This window comes from Gorilla gorilla, chromosome 1 (assembly GCF_029281585.2).
Source record: "Gorilla gorilla gorilla isolate KB3781 chromosome 1, NHGRI_mGorGor1-v2.1_pri, whole genome shotgun sequence".
Classification (NCBI taxonomy): Eukaryota; Metazoa; Chordata; class Mammalia; order Primates; family Hominidae; genus Gorilla; species Gorilla gorilla.
The window spans coordinates 236,989,866-237,010,488 of NC_073224.2; the positions used below are offsets into that span (position 1 = coordinate 236,989,866).

Below are 20,623 nucleotides of genomic sequence, written 5' to 3' on the forward strand. Positions count from 1 at the left end.
CAGGGCCAGGCGGGGATGTCAGGGTCTGCGCGATCTGGGGAGTCCTAGAGGCGCCGGCGGGGCCTGGCGCGGACTACTAGCGGCCTGCGGGATCCAGGGGTGGAGGGGGCCGCTGTCTAGGGAAGAAGACTGGGGTCCGGAGTGGGGGTGAGAACGAGGCACGTCCCTGAGCCTGCGAAACCTGCGGACCGAGCGCCCGCGCGGGAGTTCGCTCCCTCTGGGCCCCCAGGTCCCAGACCCGCACGATTCTTCGCCCGGTGCCAGCCCAGATGCGCGCGGGTGATGAACGCGCGGTGCCCGCGATCCACGCGCTCGCTCTGCCCAGTCAGCGGCAAATTCGTTCTCTCCTTGATTTCAGTGGCACCGGAGCGTGAGGCAAGGGCCAGGCGGCAGGTAGAGAGGGGTCGGACTCAGCAAAAGCAAACAAAACCCCAAGCAAACGAAATAAATACTTATACATTACATACACGATATGATATACGTGCGACAGACACCGTATTACTTATTAAAGATATATTTGTAGGCAAACATATATTTACATGTAAACATACATTTACATGTAAATATAAATATATATGCATGTGTATACACACGCAGACACACAGGTCGCTCAATTAAATTTGAATTTCAGATTAGCGAGTAATTTTTCCGTATTAGCATGTCCCGTGCAATATTTGGGAACATACTTATAACTAGATTTGTTGTGAATCTGAAATTCAAATTTTACTGTGCTTTCTACGTTTTTATCAGCAGCCCTAGCTGGAGGTGCTCAAAGGCCTCCCGGCCTTTGAGGTAAGGTTCTCGGGTCGGAAATCCCTGGTCGGAAGAAACGTGGGCGTTTCCTTTAAAGCCCTGCGGCAGAAGAACTACAAGCCCCACAATGCCGCGCGGACGCCGGCGGCGCTGATAGACTGCAGTTCACTTCCGCCTTCTGACTTCCGGCCTCGGAGGCCGGCGTCGGCTGTTGCAGACTGCAGCGAGCCCTGGGGTCCCGCGGGTTTTCGGGCGCAGCGTGGCGCCTGCGGCAGGCGGCGGCCATGAACTTCTCCGAGGTATTCAAGCTCTCCAGCTTACTCTGCAAGTTCTCCCCGGACGGCAAGTACCTGGTGAGCGGCGGGGACCTGGGCCACGGGCAGGACATCCTCGGTGCCAGCGTCCCCGGCGGGCAGGGCCGGGGGCGGCCGCGTGAGTGGAGGCAGCTTGGGGATCCTGCAGGTGCGGTGCCCGGACAGGTGCGGGGCCCGGGCAGGTACCCGGGGCCGGTGCAGGGTCTGAGCAAGTGCCCCAGACAGGTGCGGGACCCAGGAAGATACCCTAGACAGGTGGAGGGCCCGGGGAGGTGCCCCAAGCAGGTGCGGGGCCCAGGCAGGTACCCCAAGCAGGTGCGGGGCCCAGGCAGGTACCCCAAGCAGATATGGGGGCCGGACAGGTGCAGGACCCCGGCAGGTGCCCGGGCAGGTGCGGGACCCAGGAAGATACCCTAGACAGGTGGGGGGTCTGGGGAGGTGCCCTTGGAAAGGTGGGTATCGGCAGTGCCGACTGCACACAGGTGAGGGTATAGGAGATGTCGGCTCTTTGTTGTTACTTTGTCACAAAAGGCAAATTGATCATTCTGTTGCCTGTAAACTGGTAAGTGGTGTGGCTACTTTGTCATCTCTACTTCTCCTCTAATTCTCTTCTCCTCTACCACATGCCGAATAAATGATTTAAATACTAGTATTCTATCCCCAGGTAAGGAAATAGTTGTCCTCATGGCTGGGATTTGAGGTCTTCGTTCCATGGATGGCAGAAGGGTGCTTAAATCACAGAGCTATAACTTTAAGCTTCAAAACATATAGTGTATGTACCTGGATGCCTAGTAGTGTATATCCTCAGAAGAGAGGGATAACCCGGATGCCTAGTACGTATGTCCTCAGAAGAGGGGGACAATTGGCTTTGGAAAGCCACTAAGAAGAAACATGCCTCGTAAAAAGTGGACTTCATTTTCCTTATCCACCACCTGTACTAACTGACTGATGTATCATGATGCTTTTTCAGGTTTTGCCTCTCCTGACATTCCTGTGCTCTGTCTAGCTTTTGAGAGTTTAACTCTCAAATTACGTTTTTTACCTCTTCAGGGAGGTTCTATTCCAAATCACATAAAATAGCATCAGCTACAAAACAGAAAACCTCATTAGTTTAAATGGCATCTCAGCCTTGGTATATTTTCAATGTGCACCCCTCCTCAATTAAATGAGAGGTTTGTTTTTTGTTTTTACCATTTATGAAAATTTCAGTGAATTATAAGGAGAAAGATTACATCTGCTTGCTTAACTTGGGTGTTTTTTTCCAGCTTGTACACTCTGGTCAAAATACCCTGAAACACTTGGTAATGATCTGTTACTGGAATCATCTTCTTGAAAGCCCTGAGGACTGGGGAGAGCAGGTCCATGTTTCTAGTTTTCATATCTTGCAGTAGAGTTTATATGGTTCCTCAAGGTGTTGGTAAAAATATCCCATTTCATAAGGAATTCACTGTAACTGATCACAGTTTTCAAAGCTACAGTGTGAGAAAGTAAGTGCTGTGGTAGCTCCTTGTTCCAATCTGCCGTCACCCGCCCGTCTCTCTTTTTTCCCATGGAAAACTAATGTGGCTTTCTTTTTTGATATCAGTTCATAAAACACAAACTACTTTGACCTTGATAAATAAAACTAATGAAGCAGTTAACATTTAAATATCAGTTCTTGATCTTTAAACTGTAGTATAATATACATTCAGCAGGTGAGTACTCAGGCGTTATTTATACTTGAAATTGTTTGCTTGGATATGGACATAATGAACAAATATGGACAAGAAGAAACTATCTTTAAGAAAATAGTACTAACACTTAAACATTTCCCGTTTCGTGTTAGGAATAGGTTAATGGAGATAAATGAGCATTTGTGAAGCGTCTTTACGTGTGCAGAAGTGAAAGCCTGTCTTTTGATCTTCTGTTGTTTTGGCTCTGAGTTCGGCACTGCATAAGAAGATTGATGCATTCCTTGCCATTTTCGTTGTCATCTGTGAAGCCTCAATTCTTACCCTTTATAAATTTGAGGAAATTGTCCAAAAGTGTTTATAAAACTAGCAGAGGATTTTGGTTATTAGTTCACAGAAGAGCTTTCTCCCAATGCTACTTCCCATTTAAGTTTAGTTTTTAACATACAGATAAGAAGGGACTTAAAAATGTCTTAAAGCTTTAAGTAGCGAGTTAAAACATACTTTTATACTTTACAATAGAGTATAGCAATGTTAAAACCTGGCTTGTATATTTCAACATTACCCTTGTATGAACTGAACTGATCTTTAGGGGCTGGGGATGTCACTGGTGATCTAGACATGAAACCTCTGGCAGGAGAGAAGGCCACAGTCACTGAAGGCCAGGGCAGTAGCATTCTGAAGGCCCCCCTCTTTTGGAGTGGAGAATGTCAGGTGCTTGCTTTCTCATATTTTTTAGGCTTCCTGTGTCCAGTACCGGTTAGTGGTCCGGGATGTGAACACCCTTCAGATCCTTCAGCTGTACACGTGCCTAGACCAGATCCAGCACATCGAGTGGTCGGCAGACTCGCTCTTCATCCTGTGCGCCATGTACAAGCGAGGGCTGGTGCAGGTGTGTGCTGCCGTGTCGCTTAGAATCTGCACACCTTCTGAGGGCCACTGGGAAGGAGGGGTTTTGTTCTGTGCCTTTCTAGTTTGAAAAAAAAGTCCGTGCAGCTCAAAGCCAGTTTTCTTTTGAAATTATAACGTTCTCTAAAGTTTAAGAACATTTAAACTAAGGAAACTCCAACGTAGTCTTAATTTCTAAGCAATATAGTTGAGAAACGGAGGTGTTGACAGCAATCTAGCCACTCGGATGTGGTGTGTTTCAGGAAGTCCTAAGAAGTCGTGTTTTCTTCTGTGTCCAAAGCTTAACTAAATGAGGTCTTAGGAATGACAATGTGAATAAACAGTTTTAAAACGACAACGAAATGAAATCACCAAGAAGCGTGGCTTACTTTTACAGTGGAATCCAGCACCAGCCCTTCATCATGAAAGGTTCTAAAAGACACCCTGTGCGGTCGGGTCTCCGCTGGTTTTAAGGGAGTTGTCTCCCGGCGAGGCCTCGCTATTGACTGCTGATGAGTTTGAAGACACCCTGTGTGGTCGGGTCTCCGCTGCGTTTAAGCGAGCTGTCTCCCGGCGAGGCCTCGCTGTCTCTCGGTGCTGATGAGTTTGCACTTGTGTGTTTCTTTCTTCTCTCAATCCAGGTCTGGTCTTTAGAGCAGCCCGAATGGCACTGCAAAATAGACGAGGGCTCAGCCGGGCTGGTGGCCTCGTGCTGGAGCCCGGACGGGCGCCACATTCTCAACACCACGGAATTCCATGTAAGTGTCAGCCCCAAGACACCTGATTGGCCATGTGATCCTGTCCTCTGCTCCCGAAACAGCTGGGGAGTACGAGAGGGGGTGTGTTTGGAGTATGCTAGTCTCCCCTTATCCTCAGGGGATGCATTCTAAGACCACCAGGGGATTCAGATCGTACCAAACCCTGTATTTCCTGTGTGTTTTCCTATACAGCATACCTGTGATACATTTAATTTATAAATTAGATACAGTAAGAGATTAGCAACAATCATAGTATAGAACAAGGATAACAATATACTGTTTATAATTGCATGGATAGAAGATTTGGTCTTACTGAAGATCTGAGCAACAACCTCAGCACAGGATTTTTTCTTTCCTTGTTGCGTCAAGAACTTTCAGCTCGTCATTTAAAGGAAGCACTTTGCGGCTTCTCTTTGGCGTATCCAGATTGCGAGCACCACCGCCCGTGCTTTGGGCTGCTACCGAGTCAGATAAGGGTGTCGTGAACACAGGCACTGTCTGCTGCCCTGGGTCTGATGACTGAGGTGGCTCCTGAGTGGCTGGTAGATTGGCGGGGTTGGAGGGAGCCGGGGAGCGTATATAGTGGTGTGTATATTTTAGGTCAGAGCATTATAAGCCACTAAGTATTATTGTCTGATCTTTTGTCCAGTTTTGAAGAAAAAACATTTTAAAAATCTTAATTTAGATTTTTTAGGATTTCGGCAGTCCCTTTAATTCAACGATAGAAAATGCGCTGTGATATGAGCCGGCTCGCACCTTTCCTTCAGGAGCCTGGCCGGGGGGGTGGCTCGGGGCGGTCGGCAGCCGCCCATTCACCTGCTGTAGGTACCGCACAACAGCCTCCGTGCTGAGCTCAATGCGGAGGGGAATGTTGACATCCGAGAATAAACCAGAGGGATCTGGGATAGGAGACTGCATTTTAAGTTAAAATTAGGCATATGTCAAGTGTTTAGATACCAGGTCTTTGGTGTCCGCAGTGTCTTTTTAAGATACAGAAAAATGGACGAATTCCTTTAATAATGTGCTTTTCTGATGGAGTTGGATCCCAGTGTTTGGGCCCAAGTCCACTGAGTGCTCATAGCTGTCTGGGCTGCTGGCTGCACCTCGGCAACCCGCCCATCCCGCCGCGTGGCGCACACCACGGGGCAACCCGCCCATCCCGCTGCGCCGCGCACACCACGGGGCAACCCGCCCATCCCGCTGCGTGGCGCACACCACGGGGCAACCCGCCCATCCAACCGCGCCGCGCACACCACGCGGCAACCCGCCCATCCCACAGCGCCGCGCACACCACGGGGCAACCCGCCCATCCCGCTGCGCCGCGCACACCACGCTGCAACCCGCCCATCCCGCTGCGCCGCGCACACCACGGGGCAACCGGCCCATCCCGCTGCGCCGCGCACACCACGCTGCAACCCGCCCATCCCACTGCGCCGCGCACACCACGGGGCAACCGGCCCATCCCGCTGCGCTGCGCACCCGCTGCAACCCGCCCATCCGGCTGCGCCGCGCACACCACGGGGCAACCCGCCCATCCAACCGCGCCGCGCACACCACGCTGCAACCCGCCCATCCCACTGCGCCGCGCACACCACGGGGCAACCCGCCCGCCCATCCCGCTGCGCTGCGCACACGCTGCAACCCGCCCATCCGGCTGCGCCGCGCACACCACGCTGCAGCCCTCCTGTCCCGCTGCGCCGTGCGCACCACGTAGATGGCACCTGGGAGGATTTCTCCCAGCGTGTGGCTGCAGATGCTCTGTAGGGTTTCATTCGGCTCTTTTGAAGCTGGCATCGGCTGGGATAAAGTTTTATCCAGCCATGAGGGTTGCTGAATCAACTGCTTCAGATGGCTGGATGGCTTTACATATTTTTCAGTTTCGATTTTAAAAAATACTCTAAATCTAATGTCTGCTATTATGGGCTGTCAGAGAATAAAACAGGAAACAAAGGCCCACCAATGTCTCCGCACTATGTATTGACATTGGAAGGCACTTTCGGCCTGAGTGTTTCAGAGAGGGTAATTTGAGCTTTTCACGCAGCCGTGTCTAACAGTCTTCAGGCCTGTAATGCTTTGGGCCCAAATCTGCCCTTGAGAAGGGCTCATGTCGTGGGGTCAGCCTTGTTGTATTATCTTATTAAATGGCCCAGAAGGAAAACTACCATCTATAGAGTTTAGAAACCTTAAAAGATGGATTAAAGCCTGGTTTTGTTGAGCATCCCATGTCACACACACACCAATATTGAAAACACCTTTGCTACAGAACAAACTGATTTTTCATAGAGTACATTTAGATGACGTTGTTCAACCTAAGACTAAGGTCATGACCACTTTGCTGGTGGCCTTAGAGGAAACGTTAAGACCAGGTGGTGGACGAGGACCGGTAACCTCAAGGCATGGGGCATCTTGATCAAGATGTCAAAATGTGTCTCCAACTTTGCATGCGAACTTTAATGGTTGCAAGTGAGGAAACAAAACCGGAATTCCAGACGTGCTGGCCAGGAAGTGAGCTGTGGGCACCGTCCATCAGTCTCATTCACAAGAGCAAGGACCAGGCCCGTTTGAGGATTAGCGGGGCCACTGGATCCCCTTCCGGAAGGTGCGACCCCATGTCCGGGGCTTAGCGGGGCCACTGGGTCCCCTTCTGAAGGCACCACCCCGTGTCCGGGGCTTAGCGGGGACACTGGGTCCCCTTCCGAAGGCACCACCCCATGTCCGGGGCTTAGCGGGGCCACTGGGTCCCCTTCCGAAGGCGCAACCCCATGTCCGGGGCTTAGCGGGGCCACTGGGTCCCCTTCGGAAGGCACCACCTCATGTCCGGAGCTTAGTGGGGCCACTGGGTCCCCTTCCGAAGGCACCACCTGATGTCCGGGGCTCAGCGGGGCCACTGGGTCCCCTTCCAAAGGCGCAACCCCATGTCTGGGGCTTAGTGGGGCCACTGGGTCCACTTGCGAAGGCACCACCCCACGTGAGGGTGCTGTGGAGCATGGGAGACGTCCCTGCCTCTTGCATTTTAACGTGAAAAGGCAAGCTTGCGCCCTTTAGACGAGGTTCAGTGAGTCATCAAAAGCGGCTCACCCCGAGGCCTGCAGCGGAACACCGCCACGCTATCAGAGCCCTTCTCTTCCTCGTAGCAATGCCCTCCCCACCCGAGGGCACCTTTGCCCCACATCTTGCGTGAATCACATCCTCACTGTTCTTGAGTCTCACTGTATAGATGTGTCTAAACACCACATTGCTTGCTGTGCAGTGTAAAGTTGATTTATAGGGGCTTGTGCTTTGCAGTCTCTGCTGTTGCTGTTCCCCGTCACTGCTTTTAGACTCCTCCGTGTTGACAGGCATCGCTGGGCCTTCCCTTCCTCGTGAGGAACGCCATTCAGTCCTCGCCTGCTGGACGTGTGCGTCGCCACGGACTGTGTGGCTGTGAACGTGTTGTCCCCGTCTCCTGGGCACCTACCCAGAGAGCCTCTCTAGGAGAGCCTTGCTTGGCCGTAGCAGATGGAGACGTTTCATTTGCCAAGGCTTTTGTGGCAGGATTACAATGATTCCATCCAGGCGACTAAATGATACTGCAGTTTGGATTTAGTTTGCGTTTCCCTAATTCTTGATGAGGTTGAGTGCTTTCCTATCTTGTTTCATTACACACACATGCTCACACACATGCTCACACACACGCTCACACATGCTCCATTTAAATGAAGCAGGTTCACGTGGTGGGGCACAGTGTGGGGTCTGAATCCATTTCTACCTTTTCCCAGCAGCATTTTTTTTTTTTGAGATGGAGTTTCGCTCTTGTCCCCCAGGCTGTAGTGCAATGGTGTGATCCAGGCTCACCGCAACCTCCGCCTCCCAGGTTCAAGCGATTCTCCTGCCTCAGCCTCCCGAGTAGCTGGGATTACAGGCATGCGCCACCACGCCTGGCTACTTTTGTATTTTTAGTAGAGATGGGGTTTCTCATGTTGGTCAGGCTGGTCTCAAACTCTCGACCTGAGTTGATCTGCCTGCCTCGGCCTCCCAAAGTGCTGGGATTACAGGTGTGAGCCACCGTGCCCAGCTCCCAGCAGCATTTATTTAGAAGACTGTCTTCACCAGCTATAGCAGGAGCTCAGTTCCATGATACCTGCAGGATCACTTCTGGTTTCCATTCCAGTCCACTGTTGGTCCACATATGTGCCAGCACCACACTGTCTACATTACTGAGGTTCTATGGTGTGTTTGAATATCTGATGGGACTGATTCCTCTTCATTGCTCTCGTAGTCTGTCAGATTTTTTAAAAACAATTTTTTTGTAGAGTTGGGGTCTCCCTTTGTTTCCCAGGCTGGTCTTGAGCTCCTAAACTCACGCAATCCTTCCTTCCCAGCCTCCTGTATAGCTGGCATTACAGGTGCACAACAGTGCGCCCGGCTCTGCCAGATTTTTAAATGTATTTTTGAGACTTTGTTGTTAGCTGCATACAAACTTTTAACTGTTTGTAAACAGATTTCCTAGTGAAGCAGTTTTCATGATTTCGCGGTGGCCCAGGCCTTTTGTTGTAAAGTATTCCTCTTTATGTCTCATGGTTCTTTTTGTTTCAGAGTCTGATTTATCCCGTACGAATGCGGCAGTGCCACTTTTCTCTTGGTTAGGATTTTCTTGATATGTCTTTTTCTATCCTTTTACCTTCTACATTTCTGCATCCTTAAACTTGAGTGTGTATGTTGTAAATAGTCCATAGTTAGCTTTAAAAATATATCCAGACTGAAAACTTTTTCTTACATCTGAATAAAGGCAATTAAAACAATTTATAAGCAATAGAATTCACCCACTTTAAGAGTACAGTTGAGTGAGTCACTTTGCACGTCGTTGCCACCACAATCAGGACCAAGACTGTTCACCCGTGGTATGGGGCTCCTCGTGCCCCTTGTGCTCAGTCCGTCTCCCACCTGTGTCCGGCAGCCGGTGCCTGCTGCGGGGCGAGCAGCACTGCCTACTCGGAATCCCATCTGCACAGAGCCATGGTGCGTGGAGCTGTGCGTCTGCTTCCTTTCCCCTGGCATCTTGCTGGTTTTGAGTGTGCTGGGTTGTGGGGTGGATCGGTGGCCCGTTCCTCCATCTTGAGAGTGCTGGGTCATGGTGTGGAGAGAGTGCTGGGTCGTGGCATGGATCAGTGGCCTGTTGCTCCCGTCTTGAGTGTACTGGGTCATGGCCTGGATCCGTGGCCCATTCCTCTCACCCTGAGCATGCTGAGTTGTGTGGATCAGTGACCCGTTCCTTCGTCTTCAGCACACTGGGTCGTAGCGTGGATCAGCGGCCCCTTCCTTCCCTCCTGAGTGCTCTGGGTCATGTGGATCCCTCTGGTCCTTTCTTCCTGCTGCTGAGTGCTGTGGAGCCCATCCCACGGGTCTCCTCCGCTGGCTTCTCCAGTGGTCAGTGGAAGGTAACAGTGCTGATGAAGGTGTATATTTAACTACCTTTTTTTCTTATTGGGTTTTTAAAAGTTGCAAACAGTTATCTTTTAAAGGTTTTTGTTTCTTTGTTTTTGTGAGATGAAGGTAAAAATCAGGCTTAAAGTGCTCCGTGTGTTTCCTAAGATGTGCCTGAGTGGGGAGCCTCAGCCAGGCGCACCCCACAGGGATGCAGGGCCACAGGTGGGAGATGTGCTTTTCTTTTGTGACTCTGCAGTAGGCTCTGGAGGGCAGGTCTCTGCCCTGGGTGGCACATGGACTCTCCTGATGCTGAGAGGCTCGGGTGCTGCACCCCGCCCTGTTGATGCTGAGATGCTTGGGCGCTCCACCCCGCCCTGCTGATGCTGAGATGCTCGGGCGCTCCACCCCGCCCTGCTGATGCTCAGAGCCTCGGGCACTCCACCCTGCCCTACTGATGCTCGGAGCCTTGGGCGCTCCACCCCGCCCTGCTGATGCTGAGACGCTCGGGCGCTCCACCCCGCCCTGCTGATGCTCAGAGCCTCAGGCGCTGCACCCACCCTGCTGATGCTGAGAGGCTCGGGCAAGGTTTCAGCCTCAGACACGCTGGTGGGAAGTAGCACGCTTCCTCACTCAGGCCCCAGCGCTCTCCTTGGCCTCAGCCTGCGGAGCTGTTTGAGGAGCAAGTGCTCTATGCAGCTGGAGTTCCAAGGCATGGTCCCCAGAACGGCCAGTGTGTTTCGGGTTCAGCAACAGCACAGGAGCCCTTCCGTGCTGCCACGTGACCCCTGGAGCTCGTTGATCCACTACCTGTGTGTTCAGGACTTCTCTCCTGAACGCTGTATATGTTGTTTGGAGAAGCAATTACAGACATCAGATTTTCTTTTCTCTTGTAAGAAGAGATGATGCGTAGACATTTAAATTAAATCATTTGTTAATATCCTATACTGACAACCTGGCAGCGTTTGCAGGAGTGACACCGTGGACACGTTGTGCTCCACACGCTGCGGCCCCACTTACACTGCTGGAGGCGGTCCCCCACCCCGGGCCTCATCCTCAGCGAGGACCCCTGCCTGACACACACGGAGCTGGCAGTCAGCACCCCACCCCGCATGGAGCTGCGCAGCCCTGTGTCCCCACCCACGGAGCTGGCGGTCAGCACCCCACCCCGCATGGAGCTGTGCAGCCCTGTGTCCCCACCCACGGAGCTGGCAGTCAGCACCCCACCCCGCATGGAGCTGCGCAGCCCTGTGTCCCCACCCACGGAGCTGACAGTCAGCACCCCACCCCGCACCTTGTGTCCCCACACCTCGGCCACATTTCAGTTAACTACCAGATTCATCAGTGGGCCGGGGATGTGGGAAGCAAGATGATTCCCTGGTAGGCTCCACGGGATCTCAGTGGGAAATGCAGGTGGAGGGACGCAGCAGCCCTGGAAGTCCCGCGGCGCTGCCACGGGGAGGGCTGGACCACCCACTGTGGTGCCTCTCCCTCAGCAGGCACGCCCTCTTCGGCCTGGTTAGAAAATCATCTTTTGGCCTCACTGTGCCAGCCTAGTCAGCTCTCAGCTCCCTGAGTCAGGGAAAGGGGTGGAAAAGTGGACAGTCCAGCAGCGCATGTTCTAGAACCCTCTGCAGATGCAGCCAGGCCAGTGAGCACACGCAGGAGGCGGACGGCCACCTTCTTGGGTGTTGAGTGGCTGCTCCTGCCTCAGGGCTGCAGATGCAGGCTCACAGCCCTCTTGGAGCCCCGGAGTGGCTGCATCCAATCTCCAGATCGTCTGTCTTCCCATAAAGGAGACTGAACCCGTGGTGGTTTCTAGATCAAGATTTTTCTCTGAGTAACTCAGGGTTATTATAACATGCAACCTGTGGTCACTTTGAAAAAGCTAATGAAAAAGCACTTGGATTTAACTTTGTGTCACTCAATTTTGGTGTAAAACAACAACAACAGAAAACCAAGAACACCAAATTTACCGTAACCACAGTAAAATACGCATTTGAATATTCCGGTAGGAGGGCAGGCATCCCCCAGGTCCTGATAGATCCACTCCAGCAGTCAGGCCTGTGCTTGGGGACGCGTGGGCGGGTTGAGGATTGAGACGGTCTCTGATGATGCTAAAGAAGTGTTTCCTTTCTCTTTCCCCTTTCCCCCAACAGCTGCGGATAACCGTCTGGTCCTTGTGCACAAAATCCGTGTCTTACATCAAATACCCGAAAGCTTGTCTGCAGGGTGAGTCGATTGGAGCCACGCAAAAGCCATTTCTTTGCAGCTGTTTGACTTTTTTGTCACGGGAAGTTTCAAAGAGGCAGAAGTAGCTTCAGCAGCATATCAACACATAGCCAACCCACTTGGGCTCTTTTGAAGGAGACCTTAGGTCTCCTCATACTTCATCTGTAAATATTTCCATATGTGTCTCAAAAAGGCAAGAGTCCCCTTTTAAAACATGACCACAGTGACCCAAGACAACGTGGCCTAAGACATGGAAGAATGGTGGCGTTGATGCCGGTCCCCTTGACCTTGGTGGCAGAGCTGGGCGTTCAGACCCCTTCCAGCCGATGCCTGTCGAGAGGCCCACCTCAGGCATCCAGTTCTGAGCTTTCTCTCTTCTGTGGACTAAATATGATGTCTGCGAAAGAGGGAGTTCTTGCCTGTCATCTCTGGGCATCCCAGAGGGATATGTGACCAGTGTCCCTTCCTTGTGGAAGCCTGTGAGCCATCTGGAAGAAAGGGGGCCGGCGAAGGGTGGCCGACCGCCAGCGCGTCTAACTGGACCGCGCAGAGCTAGTGGGAGGTGCCACTCCTGAGTCCTGGACGACACCGCACTGTCTTTTTGCGGAATGAAACATACACAGTTGGAATGATGCTTTCATTTTTCTCCGTTGCTGCCAGCGGTTTGGAAATTGCATTTGAATGCAGTGCAATCACACTCTTATTCTTATAGTTGGAATATTAGCGTCCCTCCAGATGAGATACATATCTCTTGATAGGAGTGGACACCGTGGTTTCGTCATTTGAGGTATTCTTTTCACTCATGAATGATGAATTCTGGCCTAGGGCTTTTTAAGCTAATACAGAACTGGAAAATAGAGTTTAACATTTTCAACTAAAGTTTCTTCCACATTTTCATCTTATTATTACTTTTTTGAGACAGGGTCTTGCTCTGTCACCCAGGCTGGAGTGCAGTGACACGATCACAGCTCAGTGCAGCCTCGACCTCCTGGGCTTAAGTGATCCTCTCACCTCAGCCTCCTGAGTAGCTGGGACTACAGGCACACACCACCACAGCCGGCTGATATTTTGTAGAGACGGGGTTTCACCAAGTTGTCTGGGCCCCTTTCAAATTCCTAGGCTCAAGCGATTCACCTGCTTCAGCCTCCCAAAGTGCCGGGATTACAGGCGTGAGCCACCATGCCTGGCCACACATTTTCATCTTCAGTTTACTTCTTCCAAATAATTAAATTCAAAGGTAAAATAAACATGGTAGGAACCAGCTGCCTTTTGCCTAGCTGGAGATAGCCCTGGGTGTCCCGCAGCTTAGACATGGGGGGACTCGAAGGCCTGTGTTTCTCACTCATATTTGTGATTAATCAGAGGTCACGTCACTTGGTATTTTTGACAGAGCCTTGCAAACCGGCTCCTGTGTGTGTACAGCCCTCCCCCAGCACACGCTGCGTTGTGAGGGTGAAGCCACCGTGCCTAGGGTTTCTCCTCTGCACTAGAATGTTCTTGTCTGTCTGAGGAGCAGTGCTCGGCGTTGTGCCATTTCCCTTCTTTTCACCTCTGCTTTCTTTTCCTCCTCCTTCCTGGTGAATTACTACTGTGGTTTCTCTTGCTTGATTTTGTGGCCGCTTGATTTCAGTGCATTTGCCTCTTCCCGCAGGAATCACCTTCACCAGGGACGGCCGCTACATGGCGCTGGCAGAACGGCGGGACTGCAAAGATTACGTGAGCATCTTCGTCTGCAGTGATTGGCAGCTCCTGCGGGTAAGGCGTCCCCCAGACTGGAATAAAGTTGTCCTGCTGACTGCAGAGGGATCGAGTGAAGTAGATCCTTCCAGATTCCAGGGGATCTTTGGTAGGATATGGAGCAAGGTGATGTTGTATTAACAAAGGGCAGGTGCGCTGCGAATCACTTCCAGTGGCACCCGCTTGTGTGTTCAGGAGACTTGGTGAAAAGGACGCATGCCCAGGTGTTTTAAAAGTGAATATGCTGTCACATTTGAGCCCTTTTCCTTGTCCTGTGTGATGGTGTTTGCGCATGTGTGTGCCACGTCGGAAGTGGGGGGGACGTGGAAGTTCACCTTGACTGAGGGCCTGCATTAGGCAGGGCACTCTGCCAGGTGCCCAGGCACAGAGGGCACTGCCCCCACAGCAGACATATGAACACGATTCCAGCACAATCCATCATTAAGGTAGAGCAACCTCTGGAATGCTGTCAGAGCGCAGAACCCGGGATCCAGGCAGTGCTCTGGAAGGGACTTGTCTGAGCTAGGTCTAAAGGAGTGAGCCTGGCCAGGCAAGGAAAGGTGACGGGGAGAGTGTGCACATGAGTGCGGGCGTGGGGAGACCAACCCACCCTCGGGGGCTGGCCAGGCAAGGAAAGGTGAGGGGGAGAGTGCACATGAGTGCAGGTGCGGGGAGACCAAGCCGCCCTTGGTGGCTGGCCAGGCAAGGAAAGGTGAGGGGGAGAGTGTGCACACGAGTGCAGGCGCGGGGAGACCAAGCTGCCCTCGGGGGCTGGCCAGGCGCTGACGCTGGCACCTGTGGCGGTGCAGCCCCAGCAGCAGCTCTACAGGGATTTCATGCATTTCCAGGATAGAGCTGTTGAGATTTTGTCAATTTCTATATAAGGAAATTAAGTGCATTAAGAACATCAGTTATAAATGCAATTATTTATTTACGAAAATATTTTTCAAATTTAATGTTTCCCCCCCTTCCTTTGGAAGCATTTTGATACGGACACCCAGGATCTCACAGGGATTGAGTGGGCCCCAAACGGCTGTGTGCTGGCAGTGTGGGACACCTGCTTGGAGGTATGAAGATGACCAGGTGACATGTTTGCTTTCGAGAGCTTTTCCCGGAATTTCATGCTTCCTGAATGCTGCAATATAGTTTGCTTTATTTTATTTCAGATAACAAGTTGAGCTTTGTTTTAAAAGACAGGGTCTTGCTCTGTCACCCAGGCTGGAGTGCAGTGGTGTGATCACGGCCCACTGCAGCCTCAACCTCCTGGACTCAAGTGATCCTCCTACCTCAGCCTCCCAAGTAGCTGGGACCACAAGCATGCACCACCACGCCCGGCTAATTTTTGTATTCTTTGTAGAGATGGGGTTTCACCGTGTTGCCCAGACTGCTCTTGAACTTCTGTGTTCAAGTGATCTGCCAGCATCGGCCTCCCAAAGTGCTGGGATTACAGGCGTGAGCCACAGTGCCCGGCCGAGCTGAACTTTTATCAGCGAGCCATTAGGTTGACCTCCCAATTTCCCCTTTTTCCTCATGCTCTCACTGCCTCTCCGTGACTGTCTCAGTTCTAGCTGGCAGTTCCAGCTTTTCCACGGCCACGCGGACAGTCCTGCCAGCTTTGTGCTATCTGCACCAATGTCACTCTGCAGCACCCGCGTCTGTGGTGTGTTCCTGGCGACTGGGGTGTATTCATTATTAACTGAAATGTCTCATCTGCAGTACAAGATTCTGCTGTACTCATTGGACGGCCGGTTGTTGTCCATGTACAGCGCTTACGAGTGGTCCCTGGGCATCAAGTCTGTGGCCTGGAGCCCCAGCAGTCAGTTCCTGGCAGTTGGGAGCTACGATGGAAAGGTGGGAACCAGTGCAGGGCACTCAGGAAGTCCGACCGCCCAGTGGGCCAGGCCCTGCCTCACCTGTGCGTGGTTTCCTTCCTCAGGTGCGCATCCTTAATCACGTGACTTGGAAAATGATCACGGAGTTTGGGCATCCTGCAACCATCAATGATCCCAAGATAGTAAGTCTGGAACACGTGTTTCTGCCTGAGCAGGCTGTTGAGGAGGGCGGTGGGAAACTGCTCCTTCACTTTGCTTTCTTGATTGTGGTATATTATTTAACCGGGCACTTCCATCACTGTAAACTTGCTACTGTGACATTTCACGCGTCTGGCCCTGCCCTGGCCTTTGTTCTTCCTCCTCCACGCTGCCCAAAGGGTCTGAAGTGGGCCTTGCCCTGGCCTGTCCTCTGCCGCCGCCACCCCAGTCCAGTTGTCTCCTTTGTGGTCTGGATGCAGATCCCTGTGCTGTACAGAGTGGCCAGGGTCTCCTGCCCCCAAACACTAGGCATCTGCTGTCGTGCCAGGCACTGTGCTCTGGGCCGCAGCCAGAGAAGAAGAGACAGACCCCTGCACTTGCAGAGTGCGGCTGGAGAGACAGGGAAGGGGCTGGAGAGCTGGGTGTCTCCACGGGGTGGCAGGGAGTGGCCACCAGCGAGGGATTGCAGGCACAGATGCTGCACCAGTGATCAGGGACTCGGGGAGGGAGCGTTCCAGGCAAGGGAACAGGAAATGCAAAGGCCCCGAGGAGTGGGCCACGCATCCATGTGTGCAGCGGGCACTGCGCTGGGAGCCAGAGACAAATGCTGCCCTCCTGGTGTTGACCTGTAACCGACAGAGCTGAGTGAAAGGCGGCTTGGATTCGATGAAGAGGCCAGTGAGTGGCTGGGGCTGCGCGTGCCAGATCAGCCGCTGCCGGGGATGCATCCTGGAGGGGTGTTTAAGTGAAGACCAGGAGGAGGAGCTGAGGAGCCGCGCGGTGTCTGGGCAGAAAGGGTGTTTCAGGCAGAGGGGCCTCCTGATGTGGCCAGTGGCTTGTGTGGCTGGAGGCCAGGGCGTCTGGACAGGTGAGCCCGAGCAGGGCTGGCCACACAGGTCCTGAAGGTTTGCCTGCGATTCCTGCATCCTCCAAATCCCTTTGCCACACAGCAGCAGAGCATGCTTTAAAGGCACAAACCAGGCCAGGTGACTCCCTTACCTGGGGCTCTTCAGGGGCATGGGGGCTGCCCGCCTTCCACTGAGCCTGGGCCGCTGTCCTTTGCTTGCCAGGCTCTCGGGCACAGATGCCCCCACCTCGGGTCTGTGTCTCCTGCTCCTGGGGCCTCTGCTGTGTTGGTGCAAGTGTTCTTTGTATCCTCTTATCATGGAGGGAAGGCTTAGCCTGCTCCCTTGCTGGATGATGGTGGCTGCAGTGGTCTCCCGTCTATAATCACAGGGTACACATTTGCTGCCTGTGTCTCAAAGGGTGGACTCCTCAGCAGGACACGAGAGAGGGTGGCTGGGTGATCTCAGCTCTCGGGACTGCGGGGTTCGTGCTTCCGTCTCTCCCGGTGGCAGCAGGACCAGCTGTCTTGGCAGGCATGCCTGTTGACCATGCGCTGTCATGGGCATTTGCCACGTCCATCCTTGGCTTCCGGGTCCCTGTCCTGAGCCGGGTGTGGCCACCTTGTGTCTTTCAGGTGGTGTATAAGGAGGCCGAGAAGAGCCCACAGCTGGGACTGGGCTGCCTCTCCTTCCCGCCCCCCCGGGCCGGGGCCGGCCCTCTCCCGAGCTCAGAAAGTAAATGTAAGTAGCACATGTGATGTCATTTGTTTTCCTTTTTTAATGCAAGATTCCTCGTTGTCCAGATAAACTTCGGATGTTCCTTATGTTTAAAAAAAAAAAACTTTTTTTCCTTTCCATGCTTCCAGCCAGCGTGCCCCTCAGCCTGTTGGCTGGAGGTTGACTGGGGTCTGAATTGCGCAGTGGGCCGTGGAGGTGCGGCTTCTGTTACTGAATATGAGCCCTGGAGACCCGGATCTGACAGCGGGAGCTCCGAGGGGATGTTTTTCCGGAGCTCCGAGAATGATGTTTTTCAAAGAAACACTTTTCCGTGGGTGGCGCTCAGAGTGGGTCAGAAAGCCGGCGGTGCTCCCGAGCGCTGTCTCCGGCTTGAGGCCCGGTTCTGATGCAGCCTCTTGACTCTGGGCATTTCCTATGTGTCTGTTTCCTCATCGCTGAAATGGGCATAGTAAAAGCACCCACCCCACAGGGGCACAAGGGCATCTGAAGGTTGCAGGTAGAGGAAGCGGTGCCCCGAGTGCCGACGGGCCCACCCCGGGGCTCGGTGTGTGCTCAGGATGGGGGTCAGGACAGGTGCAGCCTGGCACACGGGAGGCACTCCCCAGGAGCCCAGGGGCGTCCTTGTTCCACAGCCCCTGCTTCTGCTGTGATGATGGTTCTTCCACAGCCGGAAAGTCTAAGGGTACTGACGCTGAGGTGGAAGGGATTGTGAACTCAGATGCTGGTAGTCGACAGAAAAGTGCCGAGGAGTTGGAGCTGCTGAGATTGCAGCTAGGACCTGTCCATGTCCCTCTCCAGTCAGCCCCTGGCACGTGGGGTCCACCCCCAACCTAGTCGGGCCTGGCAGGTGATGGTGCCACTATCATCCGGGGCACTTGCGGGCAGGCCCCTCGCTGCGGCTGCCAGGCTTTGCTTAGCTCTTCCTGCCCTTGGGCCGCACTTTCCTCCCCTTTGAACAGAGGATCTGGGTTCGCGATGCCTGATGCAGGCACAGCAGCCTCTCAGCCGTGTGCGTACTTCCCGAAAGGGTGACAATGGTGTGTTCTTCCTGTTGGTGTTCTAGATGAGATCGCCTCTGTCCCAGTCTCCTTACAGACGCTGAAACCTGTTACCGACAGAGCAAACCCGAAAATCGGCATAGGAATGCTGGCATTTAGTCCTGACAGCTACTTCCTGGCGACAAGGAACGGTCAGTTGTGCTGACGCAGGTGCTGTCTCACCCCTTACTGTGTCCTGTGGCCCCAGGTGTAGAAGCGACTGGAAAAGAAAATGAAGTTGGGGGTTTCCGACACGTCGCCTCCTTTCACGTTTCTGCAGTAGCAGAGGTGCTCACAGAAGCTCCTTGGAGGCGCTGGGCCTCCTGTCCTGCAGCAGCCGCAGGCCCGCGCATGAGTCAGGAGGCCTCCACCCTGCTCACTTGCTCCGCTCTGCTGAGTAGAAAGCAGGGCTGGGCACACTGCAGCCCGTCTTTTGTTAAGGATTTCTCCATTTGTAAAGGGCTAAAAAAAAAAAAAAAAAAAAACCACCAAAGAAAGAAACACATTTGGGCCCTTTACAGCCCATGATGGCCACCCTGGCCCTGGCCAGGAGCCCTACAGGGCCCAACTGAACCCAGACTGCAGGGTGGAGCCGCCCCACCCCACCGGTTCTTCCCCTCCCCTCCTGTGGTGTCAACAGCAGAGCAGAGGGGCAGGGCCAACACAGAGGAGCCAGGCAGGGATGACACCGGTGCCCTGTCCTTCCTTCCTCAGACAACATCCCCAATGCCGTCTGGGTCTGGGACATTCAGAAGCTGAGGCTGTTCGCGGTGCTCGAGCAGCTGTCCCCAGTGCGCGCGTTTCAGTGGGACCCGCAGCAGCCGAGGCTGGCCATCTGCACGGGAGGCAGCAGGCTCTACCTGTGGTCCCCAGCGGGCTGCATGTCGGTGCAGGTGCCTGGGGAAGGTAAGCACATCCCCGAGGCCACGGACGTGGCAGCCTTGCTGTGTGCACTCTGGCATCACACGGGCTGAACTGTTGAAGCCCAGCTGCTGTCTCCGGCAGCACTCCAGGGAAACTGCCCTCAGAGTCTTTGCGTAAACCTCAAGACGGACACACAGGGGACCCGCTGCCCTCAGCTTTATGGGCTAGAAGCAGCCTCTCCCTGACTTGAGGCAGCTCTGGGGCTCCACCCTGGCTCTGCCTATGTGGGTCACTCCAGGCACTGTGCTGGCCTGCAGGACAAGGGGGTGCCCATCCCCCGGAATCTGGGCCTCTCCCGCTGTAATCCTGTGGCCACCTGTCTCTCTCTAGGCGACTTTGCAGTGCTCTCTCTGTGCTGGCATTTAAGCGGAGACTCGATGGCCCTCCTCAGCAAGGATCACTTCTGCCTCTGCTTCCTGGAGACAGAGGCAGTGGTCGGCACAGCCTGCAGACAGCTGGGCGGCCACACATAGCAGCGGTGCACTAACGTGTGCAGAAACGGGGCTACTCTGTGTTTCCAGTGTGGGAAAAAACACAGAGCTTCACCAGGAGGTTCTCCACTGTGGTGGTCTGGATTCAGTGATTGATTCTATTTTTCTATAGCAAAGCATTTTTGTAAATATGTATGGTATAAAACTAGTTTTATTATTTAAAATAAATACTTGCTGATTTATACAACTACTTCTCTTCTTGAAACGTTTAGTCACAGGCAGGTTTTCTAGGTTCGAGTTTCTGGTCAGTCTTAGGGAAGATGGACAGCCCTACAGTTAACTGAGCCCCAGGCCACTAGCTCCCGCCAGACACCCGGCCTGCCCTGGGTTTTCTGTTTGGATGTATTAGGACGAGGGGGCATCTCTGTGGGGCACATCCAGCCTCCCCACAGTGGGTCTGCTCTGAAGTGTGGGCAGGGAGCCCTGGCACCTGAGCGCAGCGCCACCCCCAGGTCCAGTCCCCTCGGGATGGGAGCTGCAAGTCCCTGACCAGCTGAGTCAGTTCCTCAGGAAGTCTCATGTCTACTCTGGTTTCGGAACCCGTGCGCGTGGGTCTCCACCCTGGCTATTTGTAGGAAGTGCCTAGAACCACCCAGAACCATTCCATCAATCTCTCCAGCTGGTGCTCGGCAGACAGCCAGGCTTGGTCGGCACCACAGGTGGGGGGATCAGGGTTGCAAACCTAGGTTATTGCATATCGTGATCTCTTTCTGCAGAGAACCATACTTGGCACTGCTGTGACAGGCAGTCCGCACGGTACAGGCAGAACAGGCCCACAGGTGCAGAGCCGGCAGAGATGGGGC

General features: G+C 53.4%; 1 protein-coding gene across 2 annotated transcripts; it reads left to right on the forward strand.

Annotated features, from left to right (window-relative positions):
- The first annotated feature begins 933 nt into the window (after window positions 1-933).
- Window positions 934-20,007, forward strand: WRAP73 (WD repeat containing, antisense to TP73). 2 transcript variants are annotated; one of them, XM_004024541.4, is made up of 12 exons: window positions 934-1,106; window positions 3,477-3,629; window positions 4,267-4,383; window positions 11,946-12,018; window positions 13,670-13,773; window positions 14,736-14,822; window positions 15,472-15,606; window positions 15,692-15,769; window positions 17,266-17,371; window positions 18,432-18,557; window positions 19,120-19,311; window positions 19,660-20,007. In XM_004024541.4, exons 1-12 carry the CDS (start codon window positions 1,038-1,040, stop codon window positions 19,800-19,802), a joined length of 1,383 nt encoding a protein of 460 aa, XP_004024590.1. In that variant the 5' UTR covers window positions 934-1,037; the 3' UTR covers window positions 19,803-20,007. The 2 variants fall into 2 exon arrangements, with proteins under 2 accessions (XP_004024590.1, XP_063559365.1); XM_063703295.1 differs by lacking the exon at window positions 15,472-15,606 and having other exon boundaries at window positions 940-1,106.
- Window positions 20,008-20,623: the final 616 nt, after the last annotated feature.

Coding starts and splice junctions, on each gene's coding strand:
- WRAP73 (XM_004024541.4), top strand. CDS start 1,038: ATGAACTTCTCCGAGGTATTCAAGCTCTCCAGCTTACTCTGCAAGTTC. Junction 4,384..11,945: donor TCAACACCACGGAATTCCAT/GTAAGTGTCAGC, acceptor TTCCCCCAACAG/CTGCGGATAACCGTCTGGTC. Junction 19,312..19,659: donor GGTGCAGGTGCCTGGGGAAG/GTAAGCACATCC, acceptor GTCTCTCTCTAG/GCGACTTTGCAGTGCTCTCT.